We start from the raw sequence: 19,396 nt of genomic DNA, 5'->3' as shown, positions 1-19,396 counted from the left end.
AAGGATTCTGGGTAACAGAACCTGGTCCGAGCCCCGCGAGTCACCCCTCCTTGGATTGCCCTAGGTCTCTAGTTTTCAGAAATGCACAGGTTTGGTAGGTTTCCCTAGGTGCCGGCTGAGCTAGAGGCCAAAATCTACAGGTAGGCACTTCTCAAAAAACACCTCTGTTTTCTTCCAAAAATTTTGATGTGTCCACGTTGCGCTTTGGGGCGTTTCCTGTCGCGGGCGCTAGGCCTACCCACACAAGTGAGGTATCATTTTTATCGGGAGACTTGGGGGAACGCCGGGTGGAAGGAAATTTGTGGCTCCTCTCAGATTCCAGAACTTTCTGTCACCGAAATGTGAGGAAAACTTGTTTTTTTTAGCCACTTTTTGAGGTTTGCAAAGGATTCTGGGTAACAGAACCTGGTCCGAGCCCCGCAAGTCACCCCTCCTTGGATTCCCCTAGGTCTCTAGTTTTCAGAAATGCACAGGTTTGGTAGGTTTCCCTATGTGCCGGCTGAGCTAGAGGCCAAAATCTACAGGTAGGCACTTTGGAAAAAACAGCTGTGTTTTCTATAAAAAAAATAGGATGTGTCCATGTTGTGTTTTGGGGCATTTCCTGTCGCGGGCACTAGGCCTACCCACACAAGTGAGGTATCATTTTTATCGGGAGACTTGGGGGAACACAGAATAGCAAAACAAGTGTTATTGCCCCTTATCTTTCTCTACATTTTTTCCTTCCAAATATAAGAGAGTGTGTAAAAAAGACGTCTATTTGAGAAATGCCCTGCAATTCACATGCTAGTATGGGCACCTCGGAATTCAGCGATGTGCAAATAACCACTGCTCCTCAAAACCTCATCTTGATCCCATTTTGGAAATGCAAAGGTTTTCTTGATACCTCTTTTTCACTCTTCATATTTCAGCAAATGAATTGCTGTATACCCAGTATAGAATGAAAACCAACTGCAGGGTGCAGCTTATTTATTGGCTCTGGGTACCTAGGGTTCTTGATGAACCTACAAGCCCTTTATATCCCCGCAACCAGAAGAGTCCAGCAGACAAAACGGTATATTGCTTTCAGAAATCTGACATCGCAGGAAAAAGTTACAGAGTAAAACATAAAGAAAAATGGCTGTTGTTTTCAGCTCAATTTCAATATTTTTTTATTTCAGCTGTTATTTTCTGTAGGAAAACCTTGTAGGATCTACACAAATGACCCCTTGCTGAATTCAGAATTTTGTCTAGTTTTCAGAAATGTTTAGCATTCCGGGATCCAGCATTGGTTTCACACCCATTCCTGTCACTAACTGGAAGGAGGCTGAAAGCACCAAATATAGTAGAAATGGGGTATGTCCCAGTAAAATGCCAAATTTGTGTTGAAAAATTCGGTTTTCTGATTCAAGTCTGCCCGTTCCTGAAAGGTGGGAAGATAGTGATTTCAGCACCAGAAACCCTTGGTTGATGGCATTTTCAGGGAAAAAACCACAAGCCTTCTTCGGCAGCCCTTTTTTCCCATTTTTTTGGAAAAAACAAAATTTTCACTGTATTTTGGCTATTTTCTTGGTCTCCTCCAGGGTAAACCACAAACTCTGGGTACCATTAGAATCCCTAGGATGTTGGAAAAAAAGGACGCAAATTTGGCGTGGTTAGCTTATGTGGACAAAAAGTTATGAAGCCCTAAGCGCGAACTACCCCAAATAGCCAAAAAAGGGCTCAGCACTGGGGGGGAAAAGGCCCAGCAGCTAAGGGGTTAAGACCCATTATTGTTCGTGATGGGGGGTGATGTGTCCTATGTCATTGGTTCTGCTGTGTTGAGTTCTGTGGGTCCTACTGCAGAGTGATGTTTTTGGGTCATTGTATTAAACTTCTTTTTCGTTGCCCTGTTGCTCTTGTGTTTTGTTTGCAAAATCAGTTGTGTGGCTTGGGTATGTACTCATGCCATGCCAACATTTTAGTAGAGAAAAGCAAAACATTTAGAGAATGTATTTCATCCTTTGACTTCTATTGGGGCCTGAATCAGATTACTTTTATGTATGGGATTTGCAAGTCTGCAGCTGCAGGATCGGATATTAGATATGCAAATGTACAGTTTTTTCCTTATCTGTCAGGTTCATGGAGCAAGCGCAATGGCAGCCAGAGAAAGCAAGATGCAAGTGCTGTGCACTGGCCTTCAGGAGCAGGTTACTGGCAGTGCATACTCCGAGTTACATAAGACCAGGTCTTGTCAGTTGAAGCCCACAGAGGAATCAGGTTTTCACGTGCAGGAATCGGGAGGCGGGAGTCTAGTCTTGAAATCAGTAGTCTCCCATCTGAATCCAGAGGGTTGGAATGTATGTCATACATGAGGACTGTGAGAGGAAGATAGATGAGGAGGTAGTGCCCGGTTACTCACAGTAATTTTAATTACTCTGAGTCCATGCCTTCCTCGTCACAATCCTGAGTTCCCAACCACCTCTCCCTGTTTTCAACTGTTCTCTTTCCAGGCTTTATGATTTCAGCAAGTCCTCCACAGGAAATGAGGTATTTGTATTATCTTTTAATGAGGTCATTTTGGATTGGGGAGGAAATGTCAGGTTTGGTAAGTAAGTTCTGCAGTTAAATAGATAAACTCAAACATGAGGACTGTGACGAGGAAGACATGGACTCAGAGAAATGACAATTACCGGTGAGTAACTGGGCACTCTTCACTATCTCTTTTCATTTATCCAGTCTTCTCCATTTCCTTCACTGTCATCTCCTCTCTCTATTTATTTCTTACTGTCTCTGCCTTCAGTCCACTTTATTTATCCTCCTTTGCTTCTATTTCCTTTTATTCCAGCATCTCTCTCCCAGAAGTCTAGCTCCTCCTATTTACTTCTAACTCTCTCTACCATCTCTTCTATTGCAGGTGTGCACCATCATGGATCTTACATCTTTGCCAAAACTTCTCTGGACGAACGACAGCAAATTCCTCCAAAACCACTTCCCAGATATATTTGCGACGGTTTATACCACGCAAGAGATTCCCGAGGGAACGAGTTTTGGGCCCTGCTTGTTCCCATACACCTTCCTCGATACGATAGGATTTATAGCTCTCAAGTGTGTAGATACAAGAAACATCCACTACGTCTTTAAGGTACAAAGTTTTAACATTCAATAAAAATGTAAAAAACGAAGAAAAAACAAAAATAAAAAAAACTTTCAAATTTAATGTTGCACGTTTAATATAAAGAAGTGAATGCCTAGCAAAAACATGTTGGCCTACTGCAAGTGAAACCAAAAATGCACATTCAGATTTGAACCTGCTTTGGTGTTTAGTACGTTTACTGAGGTTGTGCATACACAAAAGAGGGAAAGGAGGAGTAAGAGAAAGCCATAAAAACAGAAATGAATGGGGGAGAAGGCGTACAGGAACCCGCAGAAGTAAGACAGAGGGTCAGGAAGTGTCTGGTGGTAAATAAAAGAGGCATTTTTGTAAAATCCAGAACAAAATGTCATGACGTTCGACACCATGACATTCAAGAGCACCGACTGCCAGTTTCTGAGAATAATCTTTGGGCCCAAAGACTTAGGTCCAGATTTATGGTGGCCTAGCGCCTTTCTAACGCCACGTTAGTGTCATTTTTTTAACACTAATGTGGCATTGGAAGTTCAAAAACACCCCGTCATATTTACAAAGTGCCGCAATGCATGCATTGTGCCACTTTGTAACTCCTCGCGCCACATCATGCCTGCACCAGGCATAATGTATGCAAGTGGGGGCGATCTGGTGCTAGGGGGCTGTAAAAATGGCACAAAGGAATCTATAAGATTCCTTTGTGCCATTTTTATCAACATTCTTTAACGCCTGTTAAGTCCATGTGTTAAAAAGACGCTCCCATTGTGTTCAATGGGCCTCTGGGTGCTTTGAGGGATTAGCGTCAAAACTGTTGCCGCTAATCCTGCAAAGCGCTGGACTAGCAGCAAAAATTATGACGTTAGTACCCATGACTACCGCCATGATACGCCGTAATTTAAATACGTCACACACATGATGGTGTCAGGGGGGCGCTAAGGGGCGCAAGAAAAGTGGACCTGTACTAGATGCATCACCACTTTTCATAAATCTGCCCCTTATTCTTTTACAAATTAAGCGCTAGTCACTTAGACTAACTTTTAACACAACCTACTTCTGCGTATGAACTAATGTCAGTTCTCATAATGTTGTTATGTTATGTTAACAGAGATTTGTGCAGCTCTGTATTGCCAGCAATATGACTTCACAATAATCACATAAGGGTGGCAACATCTACACACACCCTCGCGTGTCAGCATTTGGAAATGCGGGTATTCAGCCATTATAGTGTTATTTCTGTATTCACAAATTTAGTTACGGTGGTGGCTTTGGGGCATTCCTGGGTGGATCCATGTGTAGAATTTATTAAACCACAAAACTCATATTTTTGTACGTAGTAACTACGGGTAAGCCTAATCACTTGAAAATTTTGTGAGGTTATGCGGAATTGAATGAGGGTAATTCTGCATTTAGCACAATTTCCCCCTCACATCCACCCATCCGGCCATATATCCATCCATCCATTTACTCAGCTTTTTACCTTTCTATATATCTACCAACCCAACCATTCCTTTATCTTTCTATAATCCAGCCTTCATCCACCTATTCAGTTATATTTTTGCAATTTCATCTCTCAGTCATTCCATCCACCGATCCAGCCATCATCATCTATCCACCAATCCATTCATCTATCCATCAGTCCATTTTTTCCCATTAATCCATACTTTCACCATTACATCCATTCATTCTTTAAACAACACATTCTTTTCATCCATTCACCCTTTCATCACTCCATCCATTTTTTCTTTTATCCTTCCAACTATCCATTTTTCTTCTGTTTCTTTTATCTTCTCCTTCCATTCTTTCACCTCTCATGCCTTCCTTTTAACTTCCCTTCCTTTCACCTTTACTTCCTGCCTCCTTTTCTTTATCAACCCATTTCTTTACTCTCCTCTTTACTTTATCTTTCTTACTTTTCTCTTTCCTCCCTCTCTCTTCCTAGTTGCTCCTCACTCAATCTGTATTTTCCAGCATTTTCATAATTCCTCTTTCTTGGTCTCCTTCACTATATTTTGCTTATTTGTCAGCTCTCATCTATGATTTTCCATTACCTTGTTATTAATGAGCGTTTTTCTGTAGAGCTGCAGACAGGCGGACTTCATAAAGAACCAATGATTGTTTTTGGGCTGCAGCCTGCCAGCCCCTCAGGCCCAGTGGCACTCCGACCCCTTTAGCTGCTGGATTTGGAGGGTGGGGCAAGGGGTGTTCATGATGCTGTGAACTGTTTCTTTGATTTATTCCTCTTGCATTTTCAACAAGCACTTGTAATTTTTCTCTTGCATTTCATCATGTATAGAACCACATCCATCCCATAGTTTTTCCAGGGTTTGGCCTTGATGCTCTGTTGCATTCGGTAATTTAGATGATATGCTTTCCGTGCAGTTGTGAACCGCAGAAAAGCTTAACAGCAATCTCAGCTGTGCTGACTGAGACCAGCTGCTCTGTGTTAGTGGCTGTTCCATCCCTGTTTGGGAATGAGCTGTAAGCCTTCCTTTCACCACCAGCTGGAGTCTACGGTATTGAACAGCAGCTTCAGCCTTGTGCTCATTCTCTGTTTTCTTGATTCGACTCCCCAGAGGTCGGTCAGTCTTGCTTTTTTAGCTTACACCAATGAATCCTGGTTTGCTCGTGTTCTTCCTCATGTCTCTCTTCACTACATTGTTAGAATTTGCCTTACATGGTAATTTAGGCCCTGGTTTGTGGCCTACCGGCTCGCCAAGTCAGTGGAGGTTTTGGTCTGTGTTCCTGTGGTGGAGGGCCTCTAACGGTAAGTAAGAGATTCCTGTCTACCTGGCATGGATTTTTAAAGCCTTCACTGCTGCCGGTGGTGTGGTGCTTTTGCAGAGCAGCAGGAATGTTTTTTTTCATTCTCTTGCGAAGTTTTTGTGCTTTTCAGGAACAAACTCCCAAAGCATGAGTTTTCTATTGAAAAAATATATATAACTATCCCTAATGTGTTGGGACTTTTCTCCCTGGGAGTGGGGCTCATTCCATTTTATTAACTTGTTGGGACTTCGAGGATTTTCCTGGCAGTCTGCCACTGGAAAAGTGTACGTCAGAAGACCGGCATTAAATAGAGCACACTTAATGATGTATTTTTACCGATTGTGCTGTGGTGTAAAAGCGCATTGGTGAAAGGTTTCTGACAGCAGAGACAGCTGAAGTTCTGCTGCTGGAAATCCAGCTTCTTCACCCACCACTAAATTAGGCGGATGAACCCTGATTTAAAGGGGCCTTTAGTCACCCATTTGTGATAATACTTATGACTCCTTGTACGCCAAGTTGTCAGCAGCTCTTCATATCCATCTCCTCTGACTTACAAGAACTTGGCACCAGATCTATCAATACTTGACAAGAGCAATGCTGCAAGACAATTTACTGTGCTGCGTGAAATGGAGAGAGTAGGAATGAGCCATATTTTCCAACATTCCTGCCCTCTCTCTCTGTACTGGCGTTCTGTGTGCTTCCTAGCATCAATGCAGGCACCCTTGCGCCATGGTTCAAGGTTGCCTGAGCTGCAGGCAGGATTGTTTTTGTTCAGTAAGGTCCAACTTCACCTCCACCATCAGTGAGTTCCAACAGTTGTTTTTTAAAGTAAAGTGATGTAGAAATACCATACATTAATATAATCAATGCCGTGGCCGCAGGATCTCCTACCAACATTCCCACATACACCCAACCCCATTCTGCATTCGTGCTTGCGGCGGTATGGTGTGTGAGTTTTTTTTCCCCATTGGGCTTCAGATCAGCGGGTACCCGCGCACCCGGGTCCCCGCAGATCCACAAAGGATTCACTTCCCTAGATATATTTTTTTCAGTTAATAACTTCAAAACTACTGAATGGATTTTCAAAAAATCACAAAAGCATGTTTTTTGGACCAAGATCTAGCTTTCTGCCAAATTTGGTGTAATTCTGTTTAGCGTTTTCGAGCTGTAGTGGTGTCTAGTATGCCTATTGGAAACTGCATGGCAAAAACACATTTTGGGACCCACCCCTTTTCCTCAGCCCTTGCTTGACGAATGACCCCAAAACCTTCCACACAGTGACTGAAGTAAGTCGCAAGCTAGTTTAGAAAATGTTGTGAAGATTCGTCAAACGATGCCAAAGTTAAAGGCAGAAGACAAAATGCTATTCCTATGGAAACAAGGTCCTAACTGTAACTATATATATATATATATATATGTTAATGGATGCTGCAGTATAGTGTCTCATTCTTTTGTGTCACTAGACTCTACCTATATCCATTTCATGTACTCCGAGTCTTACATTATCAGTTCTGCCTCAGTTTTGACTAAGTGTGGTGTGCCCTATCCAAACAGTGTGACTTCAGTGCAGTGTTCTTGCACAATGTTTCCTCTGGAAACATTATTGCCTTCCTGACATAGTTATAGAACCTGCATACCTATCCCAAGACAGCGCTGACCAGGTTTCAGGGTGCCCTTTGTTGTTACGATTCCAAACCTGGTCTAGTTTTTTTCTGGTCTATTTTCAGTGCCCATTATGGGGTCAACTGTTAAAATTATGCAACCCAGTTATCGCATAGAAATGTAATTGAAAGACTCTGTTCTTACCTGGATAATCCTGTTGACCTGGGCAATGATCCAGTGTTCCTTAGCAAGCCTTTTGTATATAGTGGTTACTAAATACACCTCATGTACTGCCCAGGGGCTTGGCTTTGGCCCATGACATTGTATACAATAATACTACAGAGGCATTAGTGCTTTTTGCATCTTCCCTAAAATGTTTTTCTTTGTGCTCTATCTTTTTGCCCCAAATCTAAACGAGTTAATGGTCAGCGTCCACTCCACACCCATACAATTCCTGAATTCTTGTTGGCTGAGGCCTTCTGAATCATTACGCCCACCTTTCTTCCTGAGGGTTACATCACTTTTATCCTTTGTTTCTATTATCCTGGTCTTTATATTAATAACCATCCCTTAAGTTGCCTGTGCTAAGATTTCAATTTCTTCATGTTCTTCTGATATCTTCCTATGCATTATTCTGTCATGTTATCCGAAGCTTCCAATTCCACGTTTTTAGCCTTCTGTCAAATTATCGTTATCTTAGCTATCTTAGATTATCTTTATCTTACTAAACCTGGCCTTCAATTGTATTATCTGAAACTCCTGCTCCACAGCCATGTTATCTTGCTCTCTTCCCACCTGCTCCCTCCCTCGTGTACTTTAGTCTGTAATGGACCAATGCATATCTCTTTCTCTGCGACCTTTATGCTCACTCATTCTCATAGCACAAATCTACCAGTAAGAGTTTCTCTTTCGGTTGATTCGGTTCCTTTACTGTGTATCATGCCCATTTTAGAGGTAGGGCTAGCGATCTGATAGTTGGTGGCATGTCTTAATGACTGTGATGCAGGCCAGGTTAAGAGAGAGAGCACGAAGAATCAAACAAAGTGTTGCGCTATACAACAGTAGAGGACAGCAAGACATGCAGAGGAAAGGATAGACAGGCAGTTAGATAGATAGACAAACAGACAGGGAATAAGACATTTGAACTCCCAAATGCCATCAAATCAATTGCAAAGACACGCATGAACCTATGCCTTTGGGGAGCATGCAATTACATAAAAGTTTGTGGTGTTATCTAATCCAATACAAACGTATTGGAGTGTTGCTCTTATGTTAATAGTTGCCCCATTTGGTTTTGGTAGAGCCAGGAGAAGTATACAACAGAGAGAAATAATTAGTGAATTTGGAAGGAGATCTGAGAAAGTGTCAGTAGAGGACAAGAGAGTATGACTGGTGCCAAGAGGGGGGAAAGCAGAGAGTGTCATTAAAGTGAGTGGTGTAGAAGAAAAGATATGGAAGCAGCAAAATAATGTAAATGCTTTTGTAAGCAACACAAGACACACCATCAACTAGAGAACAATTTGCTGCTTTCACAATTGTAGAGCAAAACGACCAACACCCATTTCAGCCCTGAGAGAGGAAGTTCCATTAAAATCCAGCTCCGTAGTTAATATAATTGGAACTGTTTGTTGTATGCATGCTATGGAGTACTGGCACAGAGATTATCTAGAGTTCATTTTAGCTTCCAATCCAACTTTCACAATATAGAGAGAAAGGCAGAGCCAAGTGATAGAGAGGTAGAAGAGAGAGAAGAATAGGGTGTAGAGAGAGAAGGGAGATAAGTGAGAGACTTTCAGCTATGAATCTTTTCTGTGGACTCTCTTCACCCATCCCACACACCTTCCTGCACGTTTTGTCATCTACCCCACGCCTTACCTGTTCATCCTGCTGCATCTCCTTCCCACCTCTTCTTCCCACACACCTGCAGCTCCACCCTTCTGCCCCCCTGCTGCCCAACCCCTCACAGGACATACTTAATTGTGGCCACACCGTATCCCCTCTGAGCAGGTCCATAGGCCATATCCCAATTACTTCTTGCTGTTCTGTGGTCCATTTCTGACTTGCTGCCTCATCTTCTCTCTCCCTCCCATTTTTTTTACCATCTTTGACCTTTATTTACCCCTGTGGGACTCTTGCTCAATTGTTCCATTTTAGTTTTGACACTTTTAACCAATTGCTAATCCTCTTCCTTTGTTGTCTGTTTGCCACTTTTCACCCCTTTCAGTGCAATGTACCTCTCACTCTACTGTTCATTTGTTTAATACTACTCACCCCTTTCTGTGCTTCTTGCTCTGTGATTTCTGCCACTTTTCATGCCTCTTATGCTTTTCAGCTTTTCTTTGTTTCTGTGCGCTCCACTCAGCCACCAACTGTGCCTTTTCCCAGCCTGCCTACCCCTGCTAATTACCTGCTCGTCCTGCCACTTCTCCTTCCTGTCCCTTCTTCTTGCCCGCTTGCAGCCCCACCCACCAACCCTGCAGTCCTCCCCCTCCCTGGACCTGCTTAATGGTGGCAAGGGCAAATCCACCCAGCCAACATGTGCTATGGCATGCCAGAGGCAAGCCTGTCTGTGCCTGTTCTGGCATGGATCTCATCCAGTGCCAGAAACCCTTGTCCATTTGCCTCCCAGTGCTACTCCACTGTGCTCCTCCAGCCACTTGACCAGGGATGCTGCTCCCCTGCTGCTGAAGTGCCACACCACACACTACGATAGGAGCCTTCATTTGCACCAATTGCCAGTTCTCCTGCAGTCACCCACCCACTCACCCCACACAAGCACCAACAATGCAGCAACACCCTCAACCAACACCACACATCACAGCAAACGTGCACATCAACACTCAGTCACATGGATGGTACTCAACACAAGATCTCTCAGCAAAAACACAACAGAAATCTAGGACCTGCTGATCAGTGAAGCAACAGACCTCCTCTTTCTCATGGAAGCTTAGCTCAGCTCCACATCAGCACCTGATATTGCTTCAGAAATCCCAATGGGCTACAAGAAAGCACAACAGGACCACCCTCACAAACCAGAAGTAGAACTTGGAGTCATCTACAAGAACACTACCAAGTACTCAACATTCACCGAGAACACCACTCCATTCATAGAACATCTGCGCCTCAAGTTGCAAATCTCATAAAACTTTACCCAGAATAGAACCCTTGCTTGCCTACCACCCGCACCTCAAGGCACCTTCACTGGCCTCATCACCGACTTCATTGCCCCCCCTCACCGACTCCAAATCTTACATACTACTTGGTGACCTCAACTTCAACCTGGAAGACAGCACTGACTCCTGCTCCACGTCACTCCTCGAAAGCCTGAACAACTTACCCAGCTCATCACAGGACAAACACACATTGCAGGGCATACACTTGGCCACATCTTCATCACTATCAACAGCATCAAATACAACACCACCTCCCTGTTCGAATGGACACCATCATCCACTTCCAAATCAACACACCGCAAGTCAGCACACATAACAGTGTCAGCCTCACAATCCGCAGCTGGGGCAAAGTTTCAGAAACAGACGTAATCATCACTGAACAACCCAACTCCACGGACAACACCACCGAGGACATCATCCATAACACCATTGCACCCATTGCACCCAACAAGCAAATAAGTTTCAACAAGCAGGCCAGCTGGCACACCGAGGATAGTGAAATGCTAAACGGCACTGCAAACAGCTGCAAAGAAAATTGTTAGCCAGACATGAAACCCCTGATAGAGCCACGTACGCAGCTGCACCGAGATTCTATCACAGCAACTGGGAGACACCAAGAAAAGAGCACTAGTTGAACCCCTCAATGGGAGCTCCAAAAGCTACATGGAGATCCTCTTAATCGTCAAAGACTTCACCACTCCCCACAGCCTTCATCAGCTGCATCACCCCCTCTCAAGAATTCTGCAACAACCCGTCAGACTTCTTCCACAGAAAATCGCAACCATGTACAACAACTTCTCACACTGACCCAATCCCAGTGACCTCATTGCCAACCTACCCATCACAAACCAAGACTGACACCTGATCGAAAGGACAACTCTCACCAGAGATGACACTACAATGATCATGTGGACCAGCGACTCGAGGGCCCCATTGGATCCATGCCCCCACTATGTCTACAACCTGTGACCATCACCAACCAGCAACACCTTCACTCACATCATAAACACCTCAATCACATCTGTCACATTCCAAGAAGACTGGAAGCATGCAGTCAACGTCCTCCTCAAGAAGCCACCTATGGACCCAACCCAACTGAGTAGCTGCTGACCTATCTTCCTGCTCCCCTACACATCCAAAGTGAAAGAGAAGTCCATCACCAAGCAACACATAACCCACCTTGAACTACGACACAGGCTGGACAACAGTCAATCAGGATTCAGAAAGAACCACAGCACTGAAACAGCACTCATTACAGCCACTGATAAAATCCAGACTGTCATAGACTGAGGAGGCATAGTGGACATCACCCTGCTTGACTTCTCTGTGACATTCAGCACAGTATCACACAAGACTCTCTTCAGAACACTCTATGAGATTAGTATCCAAGGACCTACGCTCAACTGGATCTGTTCCTTCCTCATGGGAAGAACCCAAAGAGTCAAACTGACACCCTTCACATTGGAGACTAAAAACTTGATCTGAGGATGGCTCAAGGGAGCATCCGTCAGGCCCACCCTGTTCAATTTCTACATGACACCACACATCATCTGAGCTCAGGGCATCAATATCATCTCCTACGCTGATGACACAAAACTCATCCTCTCCCTAATGGACAAGACAATCACCACCAAAACCTACTTCACCAATTGCATCATCATGGATACTGAATGGATGAGTACCAACTGCTTGAAGCTCAACTCTGATAAGACAGAAGTACTGGTCTTTGGAAACACCAGTGTCTCACCCAAACAAGGCAGCTCATCAGTGGCCTTGAGTTAGCACTTCTAACAGTATACAATCTAGGTACTCTGTCACTAACTGAGACTATGGCAGCTTCCATGTTGCATATATCTCCTTGTAATAATGACACATTATCTCAAAGATCTGAATTTGATTGCCACATGGGGAGGATGTCACCATAATTGGTCTACGCAGGTGCTTCTCATGGATCAGCCAAGACAGTAAGCTGACTCTTTTACCAGCATCATTAGTTGCCTAAATGTGAAATCATGTATGCATAGGCTCTCAGTAGTTTCATTGCATGCTCCCCTAGTGCACAACAGGTGTCTAGTGCTCAATTGAACATGTCAAGAAGCATTTTTGGTCATTGTTAGAAATTGGGTTATTAGTTGACTGGGGTGAGAGCACTGGTCAAACAGCAACCACAATCCTAGCCACGATAAGACACAAGCAAACTCCAAATTAACCTGTGCTCACTCTCTGGGACCTTGGCACACAGAAGTCACGCGTAACCGGGAGGCAATGTGTAAAGTATTTATGCAACACTTCAAACAGTAAAACAGTGAAACACCACACAAGGAGGATCTTCCACAATGTTAGAAACATAGAACGTAGTTTGATAAATAAAACAAAACCAAAATGACAAAAAAATCAATAAGCAGACCTCGAGTTATGAATTTGTAAATATTAAACTGTAAAACAGTGATTAGAAGCAAGAAGCGCCAACATGGTATATCTGGTCGTACTTGACCGAGACAAAGTTAAGAGTTAAGGCTGACCTGAATGGACTGTGGGCTGGCTACAGGGACCCAGTTGGGCTGAACAAAAGTACCTTACATCTGGGTTGCAGAGCAATGCGTTGGTTCTGAACCACGCAGTAGAGGGGATGTCTCCAAGCAACAGCAGTGATGCATCAGTTCTGAGGTCTGGTGAGGCTGTGGTGTGACTTCCCAATCTGTCGACATCAAGGATGCGTTGGACAGTCGAGGTGAAGCATAGTTTCCGATGAGCTCAGGGGATGCGATGCAGAGTTGTGACATCATCATCAAGGCTGCTGCTCATGGGAATGAGAGGACCTTACACCAAGAAAAATGCACAGTGTCAGTTCTGAAGGCATATGCAATGGTTATGAGACATGAGGTACAGTGGCAATGAGATTCTGGTTGCACTGGTTCTGATGCACACCAGTGACAGTGTGCCGGTTATGCTCTAGCAACAGGGGATGTGTCAGTTTTGCTGGAGAAAAACACATCTGGCCGCTTCCAAGGATCCAGGACTGGGGTGGCACCACTTGGTAGGGCAGACTCACAGTGAGGTGCAGGAGCAGAGTGGCTGGAAGTGTTATCTGTCCCTGAGACTTCAGATCAGGAGGCCACTCAACTAGACCTTGGAGTCGCTCAGGGTTAAGGGATGAATTGATTCTTGTCCAGCCCTTCTCACTCCCAGGCAAGCCAGCAGCAGGCACAGACCAGGACAGCAAAGCAGGAGTCCAGCAATGTAGCAGTCTAGCAGAGTGGCAGGCCTTCAGCAGCAACGCAGTTCCTCTTCTTGGGAGAGTTTCCACTGGTCTAGAAGTATAATGAAGTGGTGGTGTCTGAGGTCCATTAAATATACTTTGATGCCCTGGTTCTGGAAGGTGGGCGAAGCTTCTGGACAGTGGCTTTGAAGTGCAAGGAATCCCCTCCCTCCCCTGCACTAACTTCAAGTCAGCTGGAGTGCAATACATGGCCAGTAAGCCTATTGTGTAGACAGGACACAGCCTATTCAAGTGTAAGTGAGGCTGTGCCCAGCTCCTCCCTCCCATCCTGCCCAGGATGAACCATTAAATCACACCTAAGCTCCCATTGTGTGTGACTGTTTAGAAGGAATGCACAAAGTCCGACTGCAAACTACACCTGGTCATGTGACCAGAGACCGGCTGCAGGCACTACATTTCTAAGGCAAGAAAATGCCAGTTTTCCAAGAGTGGAATTTTCATTTTCAGATTTACAATTTAAAATCTGACTTCACCATAATTTAGGATTTTAAATTGTAATTCCAGAGACTCCAAACATGAAGGGGTCATTTTTTTCTCATTTGGAAGCCACACTAATAAGATGTAATAAGGCAACTCCAAAGTTATCCTATTGGAGAGTTAGGTCTTGCAATAATGAAAAACGATATTAAGAATTTTTCACTACAAGGACATGTAAAACAAAATGTACCCATCCTACTCTTTGAATACATTGCACCCTGTTCTATGGGATGGTCAGTGACTACCCCAGGAGTGACCTATATGTATTAGAGATGAATGGGTGGGCCTGTTAAAGATTTATTTTGCTATGTCGACATGGCAGTGTAAATTGCACAAGCAGGCATTGCAGTGGCAGGCCTGAGTCATGTTTTTCAGGACTACATAAGTGGATGGCACAATTAGTGATGCAAGCACACCAGTAGTATTTACTTTTCGGGACATGAGCACATGTAGTGTACTTTACAAGGGACTTATAGGTAAATTAAATAAGCCAATTGGGGAATAACCCAATAGTACCATGTTTTCAGGAGTGAGCACCTGCAGTTTAGCTCTGTTTAGCAGTAGAAAGGTTCTGTGAGTCCTAAGGCCAGCTGAAGTAGGTACAGCATGATAGAGGAAGAGATGCAAAAAGCCTATGGGAAGACCATCCTATGGCTGACAAGTCTAACAGTCATATATCCAAAGGGATTTTGAAACCAAGGTGCAAGATTGTGATATAGTACTTAGGCAGGTTACACCCAGAGGTGAAGCTCTCCCTATACTTAACATTTAGATTGGGGATTTTTCCCACTAAGTTGCACCAAGCCTGGTTTGGAGGAAACCTTAAGCTGAGCAACTATAGTGACTGGTCGATGGCAAAGATACTATGATACACTTTACGCTGTTTTACACAAAACTTATTAATGTGTGTGGATGCAGGTTGGATCCACAATGTAGGGCAAAGGGTGCCTGGTTAGCAGAGGAAGACTTGATAATCTGCATTAGAGTGGCGACCCTCTTGTTGTAGCTGTTTCTGCTTAACTATGGTCAGTGTGGATAAAAATATGACATCTGGTACCATCATATTTTTTGGTCTCAATTTTAACTGCGGTACAATATTTTATTGTGTCAATTTGTTTCTGATCTGACAGATGTGGGTTTTACTTAGGATGGAATGTGTGACTGTTCTTTGAATAGGCCCTGACTTAGCTTTTGGAGGTTTTAATTATGATATTGTGTAATTCATTTATTTTATATTGTATGGCTAATGTTTTTGACAATTCAGTAAATAAATTAACCAGGTGTTACTCTATTGCACTATGTTCCCATGATTTCCAATTGCCTAATCTTTTTATTCCTAAGAACTTTGCCTTCAGAGTTGCCAATATCCCATTAGATATTTGTGTACACTCCCAAAAAATGGCTTTTCTTTGTGTTTAAAAATGGCACATTGCTAATTAAAGGTTAGCCTGTGTTCTTGATGCTCAAATAAAAAGATTACATTAATGACTGGTGCTTCTCAAGAACTGCAGTAGGCCTACAATACCTTTTACAATAGAACGGAAGCAATACTGATTTCTGATTAGGTGTTGATTTTATGCAGGTTGATGCCTTGGGTGCAGCGAATGGTCCAGCCGGGCCAGCATGGATGAGGCTAGTACAAGCTGCCAATGACTGCAGAGACCAGAACCTGGAGGCTTATCTAAAGAACAGCCAGTTGTTCTTTCGATCTACACGGAAAATACCCAAAAATGCTGAGCTTCTCGTCTGGTATGATGAAGCAATTTCCCGTCTGCTACGTTTCCCGGAAAAAAAAGACTTAAACTTCACAAAAGGTAAGCAAAAAGTTAATGGGTCATTACAATTAGAAGAGAGAAAAGCGGGAAAATGTTGAGTTAAATAAGGTGGTGGTATATGGGAAGCTGTAGACCAGTTGGACAAATCAACGTAGGCGTTGGTTGCTTATTATACATCATGAATGCATCTGGCTAAACTGTCATGCTTTAAGATTTTTTTATTCTATTAAAAATATGTCTTTCCATGTTATGATATCCAGAACAATTTCCAGTGTCTCTAGATTTCATGATCCCTTTTGCATCACCTTTCAAGCAACATGGCATTACAGTACCAAGAGACATTATTCTAGTGCAGTGCTTAATTTGAGACAGTGGTTTGCAGTGCTAGGCACCGCCACTTAGTTGTCAACACCGATACTTTTGAAAGTCTGCCACATGGTGGCATTATTTGTCTAATCTGGAGATGAGCACCACAATGGTTTTTATTAATTCAGTATACATTTAAAAATGGTTAATGCCTGCCACCCAAGCCATTCTTGTAGCTTTGGGGTCCTAGGATAGTCTGGATCATCACACTTGTAGGAGTTTGATGGTTGGTAGTTGTGGTGGTACTGTCATTGGCAGCCCTGGCAGGAGCAATGGGGGATGCAAGTTGCTGTAGCCTCCTAAAGAGGGGTCTGACACTTATGTTTTCACAAAGTAAGTACTGATTTAGTATGCACTATATAAATGTAATACATAACTCAATTAATCAATCAACATGGTAGGTGTAAATCCCCTTAACTTGCCCTTCTGTGGTTTTCCTCAACAGCAATATCTGATTACTCACTGACAATCCCTATGATTGGACACAGAGTATCACTCATCTTTTGCAAACAAAAGGCAGCCTCACTCTGGTGCCACTCATTTTTTATCTGCCTTATCTGATTTTAAATAAGTGGTTATTTACCTCGAATTTGGTGGCACAAAAAACCTGCACGAATTGTGAGCATTTTTAATGTTTAATGCTTCAAAGCATTTGTTGGGCTCACAAGATTAGTGATCATGCTGTCTAGTAAAACGTGAACGCTGCCCCCACACACCTTTTTACCACATTGAATAGGTACCTGGCAATCCTGCTCAACAGCCGGTTTCATTCCAAAACCATGTTGTCAGTCATGCACTGAAGCCAGCAATGTAGAGGAGCAAGGAATGTGTGAGGACCATCAACACTTATTTTAAGATGATCCTTCGTGCATAATCATGCAGTGTTTTGGCACCCATTTTGCCTGCCTCTTTCTTCAACGACTTCACAGGCATATAGAAAGAGACACAAAAAAGATACAAGTCACTGATTAATTGATCGATTCCTACCAAAGTCAGTGACATTAGATGAATGTCAATTTAGAACAGCTACATAAACTGTGGGCCTGCTTAATGGGATTTCTATTTCGCCAGAAGGGATATCTTTCTCTGTTGTGATGGAGTAACCCCTCCCACAAACTCTAAATCTGGCCCGAGTGATTTATTTAATTTTATTTAAAGTCACTGAAGGTGAACTACATTTTATCTGCTACATTACTAAATGGTACAATCAACTTTCACTTAAATTCAGTTGTTTATGTTTCTGATATATGTAAACGTTCTTGACATATCCTTTACTGTGCTTTTCCAGGTTACAAATGCTCAGACTGTGGCCAGGAGTTCGAGAGGGAATACCCCTACCTTTCCCATGTTCGCTTCCTATGTGTGCAAGAAAAGAACAACCTACTCTATAAAAATGTTCCAGACCGAAGAACTGGGAAAATCAGTACAATCAAGGAGACCACCAACTTCCACAACCTTGCACGAGATCTTGAAGGAAAAATGTCCAGCAAGAAAGAAGAAACTGAGGTTTGTTCAGATGAGCGGTCTAGACTTCAAGAGCCTGAGATCCATAAGAGCAGGAAGTCTGTGTTACTGGAGAAAACCAACCAACAAATCGAAGATCAGTGTTCTACACGAGAGGCTATAATGCCAGAGGCCATGCAGAGCACCTCCGCCTGGAAGGTGAGTTCCAAAAAAACCTTGAGCTACAAGAAGCATTTCTCTTGGAAAGACAAGGAAAGTGCTTTCACTGAGGTCCAGAGAACCAAGGAAAGACTCAAACTTGATAACAGCAAGGAGTCCATATCAGAGAGTGCGCCCATGCTGCCCTTTCCAGAACAGGGCTTGTTAGGGCCGACCGGAACTTCTTCGGGCAGTGCCTTCTCCTTGGTGTGGCCCATGAGGGCTAGGGGAGAAGAAAAAAGTGCTTTCAGCAAACCCTCAAAGGGTGAGGTAGAAGGAGTCGGTCGAGATAACTTGTATCCTGTGAGTGAGCCCACACAGAGCCTCGGGGATGTGTTGGGCTTCATCAGTGCCTCGGATGTCAGGTACTTTGGAAGTAATCCCTGCAAGTCGACAGTTTTTGGCAATGATCTGTGCAATTCTCAGGTAATGTTGCAGGCCAGCCTCAGCAGAAATCCAGCTTTTCCATACACATCGGAGGAAATACCCAAGCCAACTGGGATCCAACTTCAGACCTCTTCTTCTCTAACTCTCCTTCCACCGACCTTCACATCCTTGGGGGTGTCGGCACAGAACTGGTGCGCAAAATGCAACCTCTCCTTTCGCATGACAGCCGATCTGGTTTTCCACATGAGGTCGCATCACAAGAAAGAATCCGCGTTGGAGGCGCAGTTCAAGAGAAGGCGGGAGGAGAAGTTGTCTTGTCCCATATGCCATGAATACTTCAAAGAACGGCACCATCTATCCCGACATATGACTTCCCATAACTAGCATAGTTGTGAAATTGTAGAGCATTGTCACCCCTTGAGACATTAAAGGCTCATAGCTGAGAGCTGTGGCTTGAACTCCTGCCTGTAACTCTCCCTGTGGACCCTTGCATTCAGAGATATCTGTACAGAAATTAATAACATTTCACATCTTTCTATGAATTATATTTATCAAAGTTATTTTAGTGTTTAGACAGTCATGACCTTGCACTGAGCGGATTTTCTGTGGCAGTTTAAACGTGAAATAAAATGTATTGTTTCTTTCACACCACTTTTACAATGTAGATTCCACTCTGCAAAGCAGACAGTATGTGAGCACCTGGCTGCGTATGAGGCACCCACGAAGTGTGACACCTTCAGGAAAAGCACCATGGTAAAGATTTGGAGTACGTTTGCTGCAGATCACGCTCTGACACAGATGTACAGTTGACTGTGGAAAATATGCGGCG

The 19,396-nt window shown here is 43.6% G+C and overlaps 1 protein-coding gene across 1 annotated transcript in view; it reads left to right on the top strand.

Annotated features, from left to right (window-relative positions):
• The window catches only part of ZNF488 (zinc finger protein 488), an 86,543-nt gene extending 67,476 nt beyond the window's left edge, over window positions 1-19,067 (top strand). The window contains exons 2-4 of the mRNA XM_069240899.1: window positions 2,873-3,100; window positions 15,960-16,191; window positions 17,807-19,067. Of these exons, the coding sequence (XP_069097000.1) occupies window positions 2,873-3,100; window positions 15,960-16,191; window positions 17,807-18,951 (1,605 nt within the window). The 3' untranslated portion in view covers window positions 18,952-19,067. The remainder of the gene's footprint in view (window positions 1-2,872; window positions 3,101-15,959; window positions 16,192-17,806) is intronic.
• Window positions 19,068-19,396: the final 329 nt, after the last annotated feature.

Source organism: Pleurodeles waltl, chromosome 6 (genome assembly GCF_031143425.1).
Source record: "Pleurodeles waltl isolate 20211129_DDA chromosome 6, aPleWal1.hap1.20221129, whole genome shotgun sequence".
Classification (NCBI taxonomy): Eukaryota; Metazoa; Chordata; class Amphibia; order Caudata; family Salamandridae; genus Pleurodeles; species Pleurodeles waltl.
Note: the sequence above shows the minus strand (reverse complement) of the source record. Positions and strands in the feature narration are given on the sequence as shown.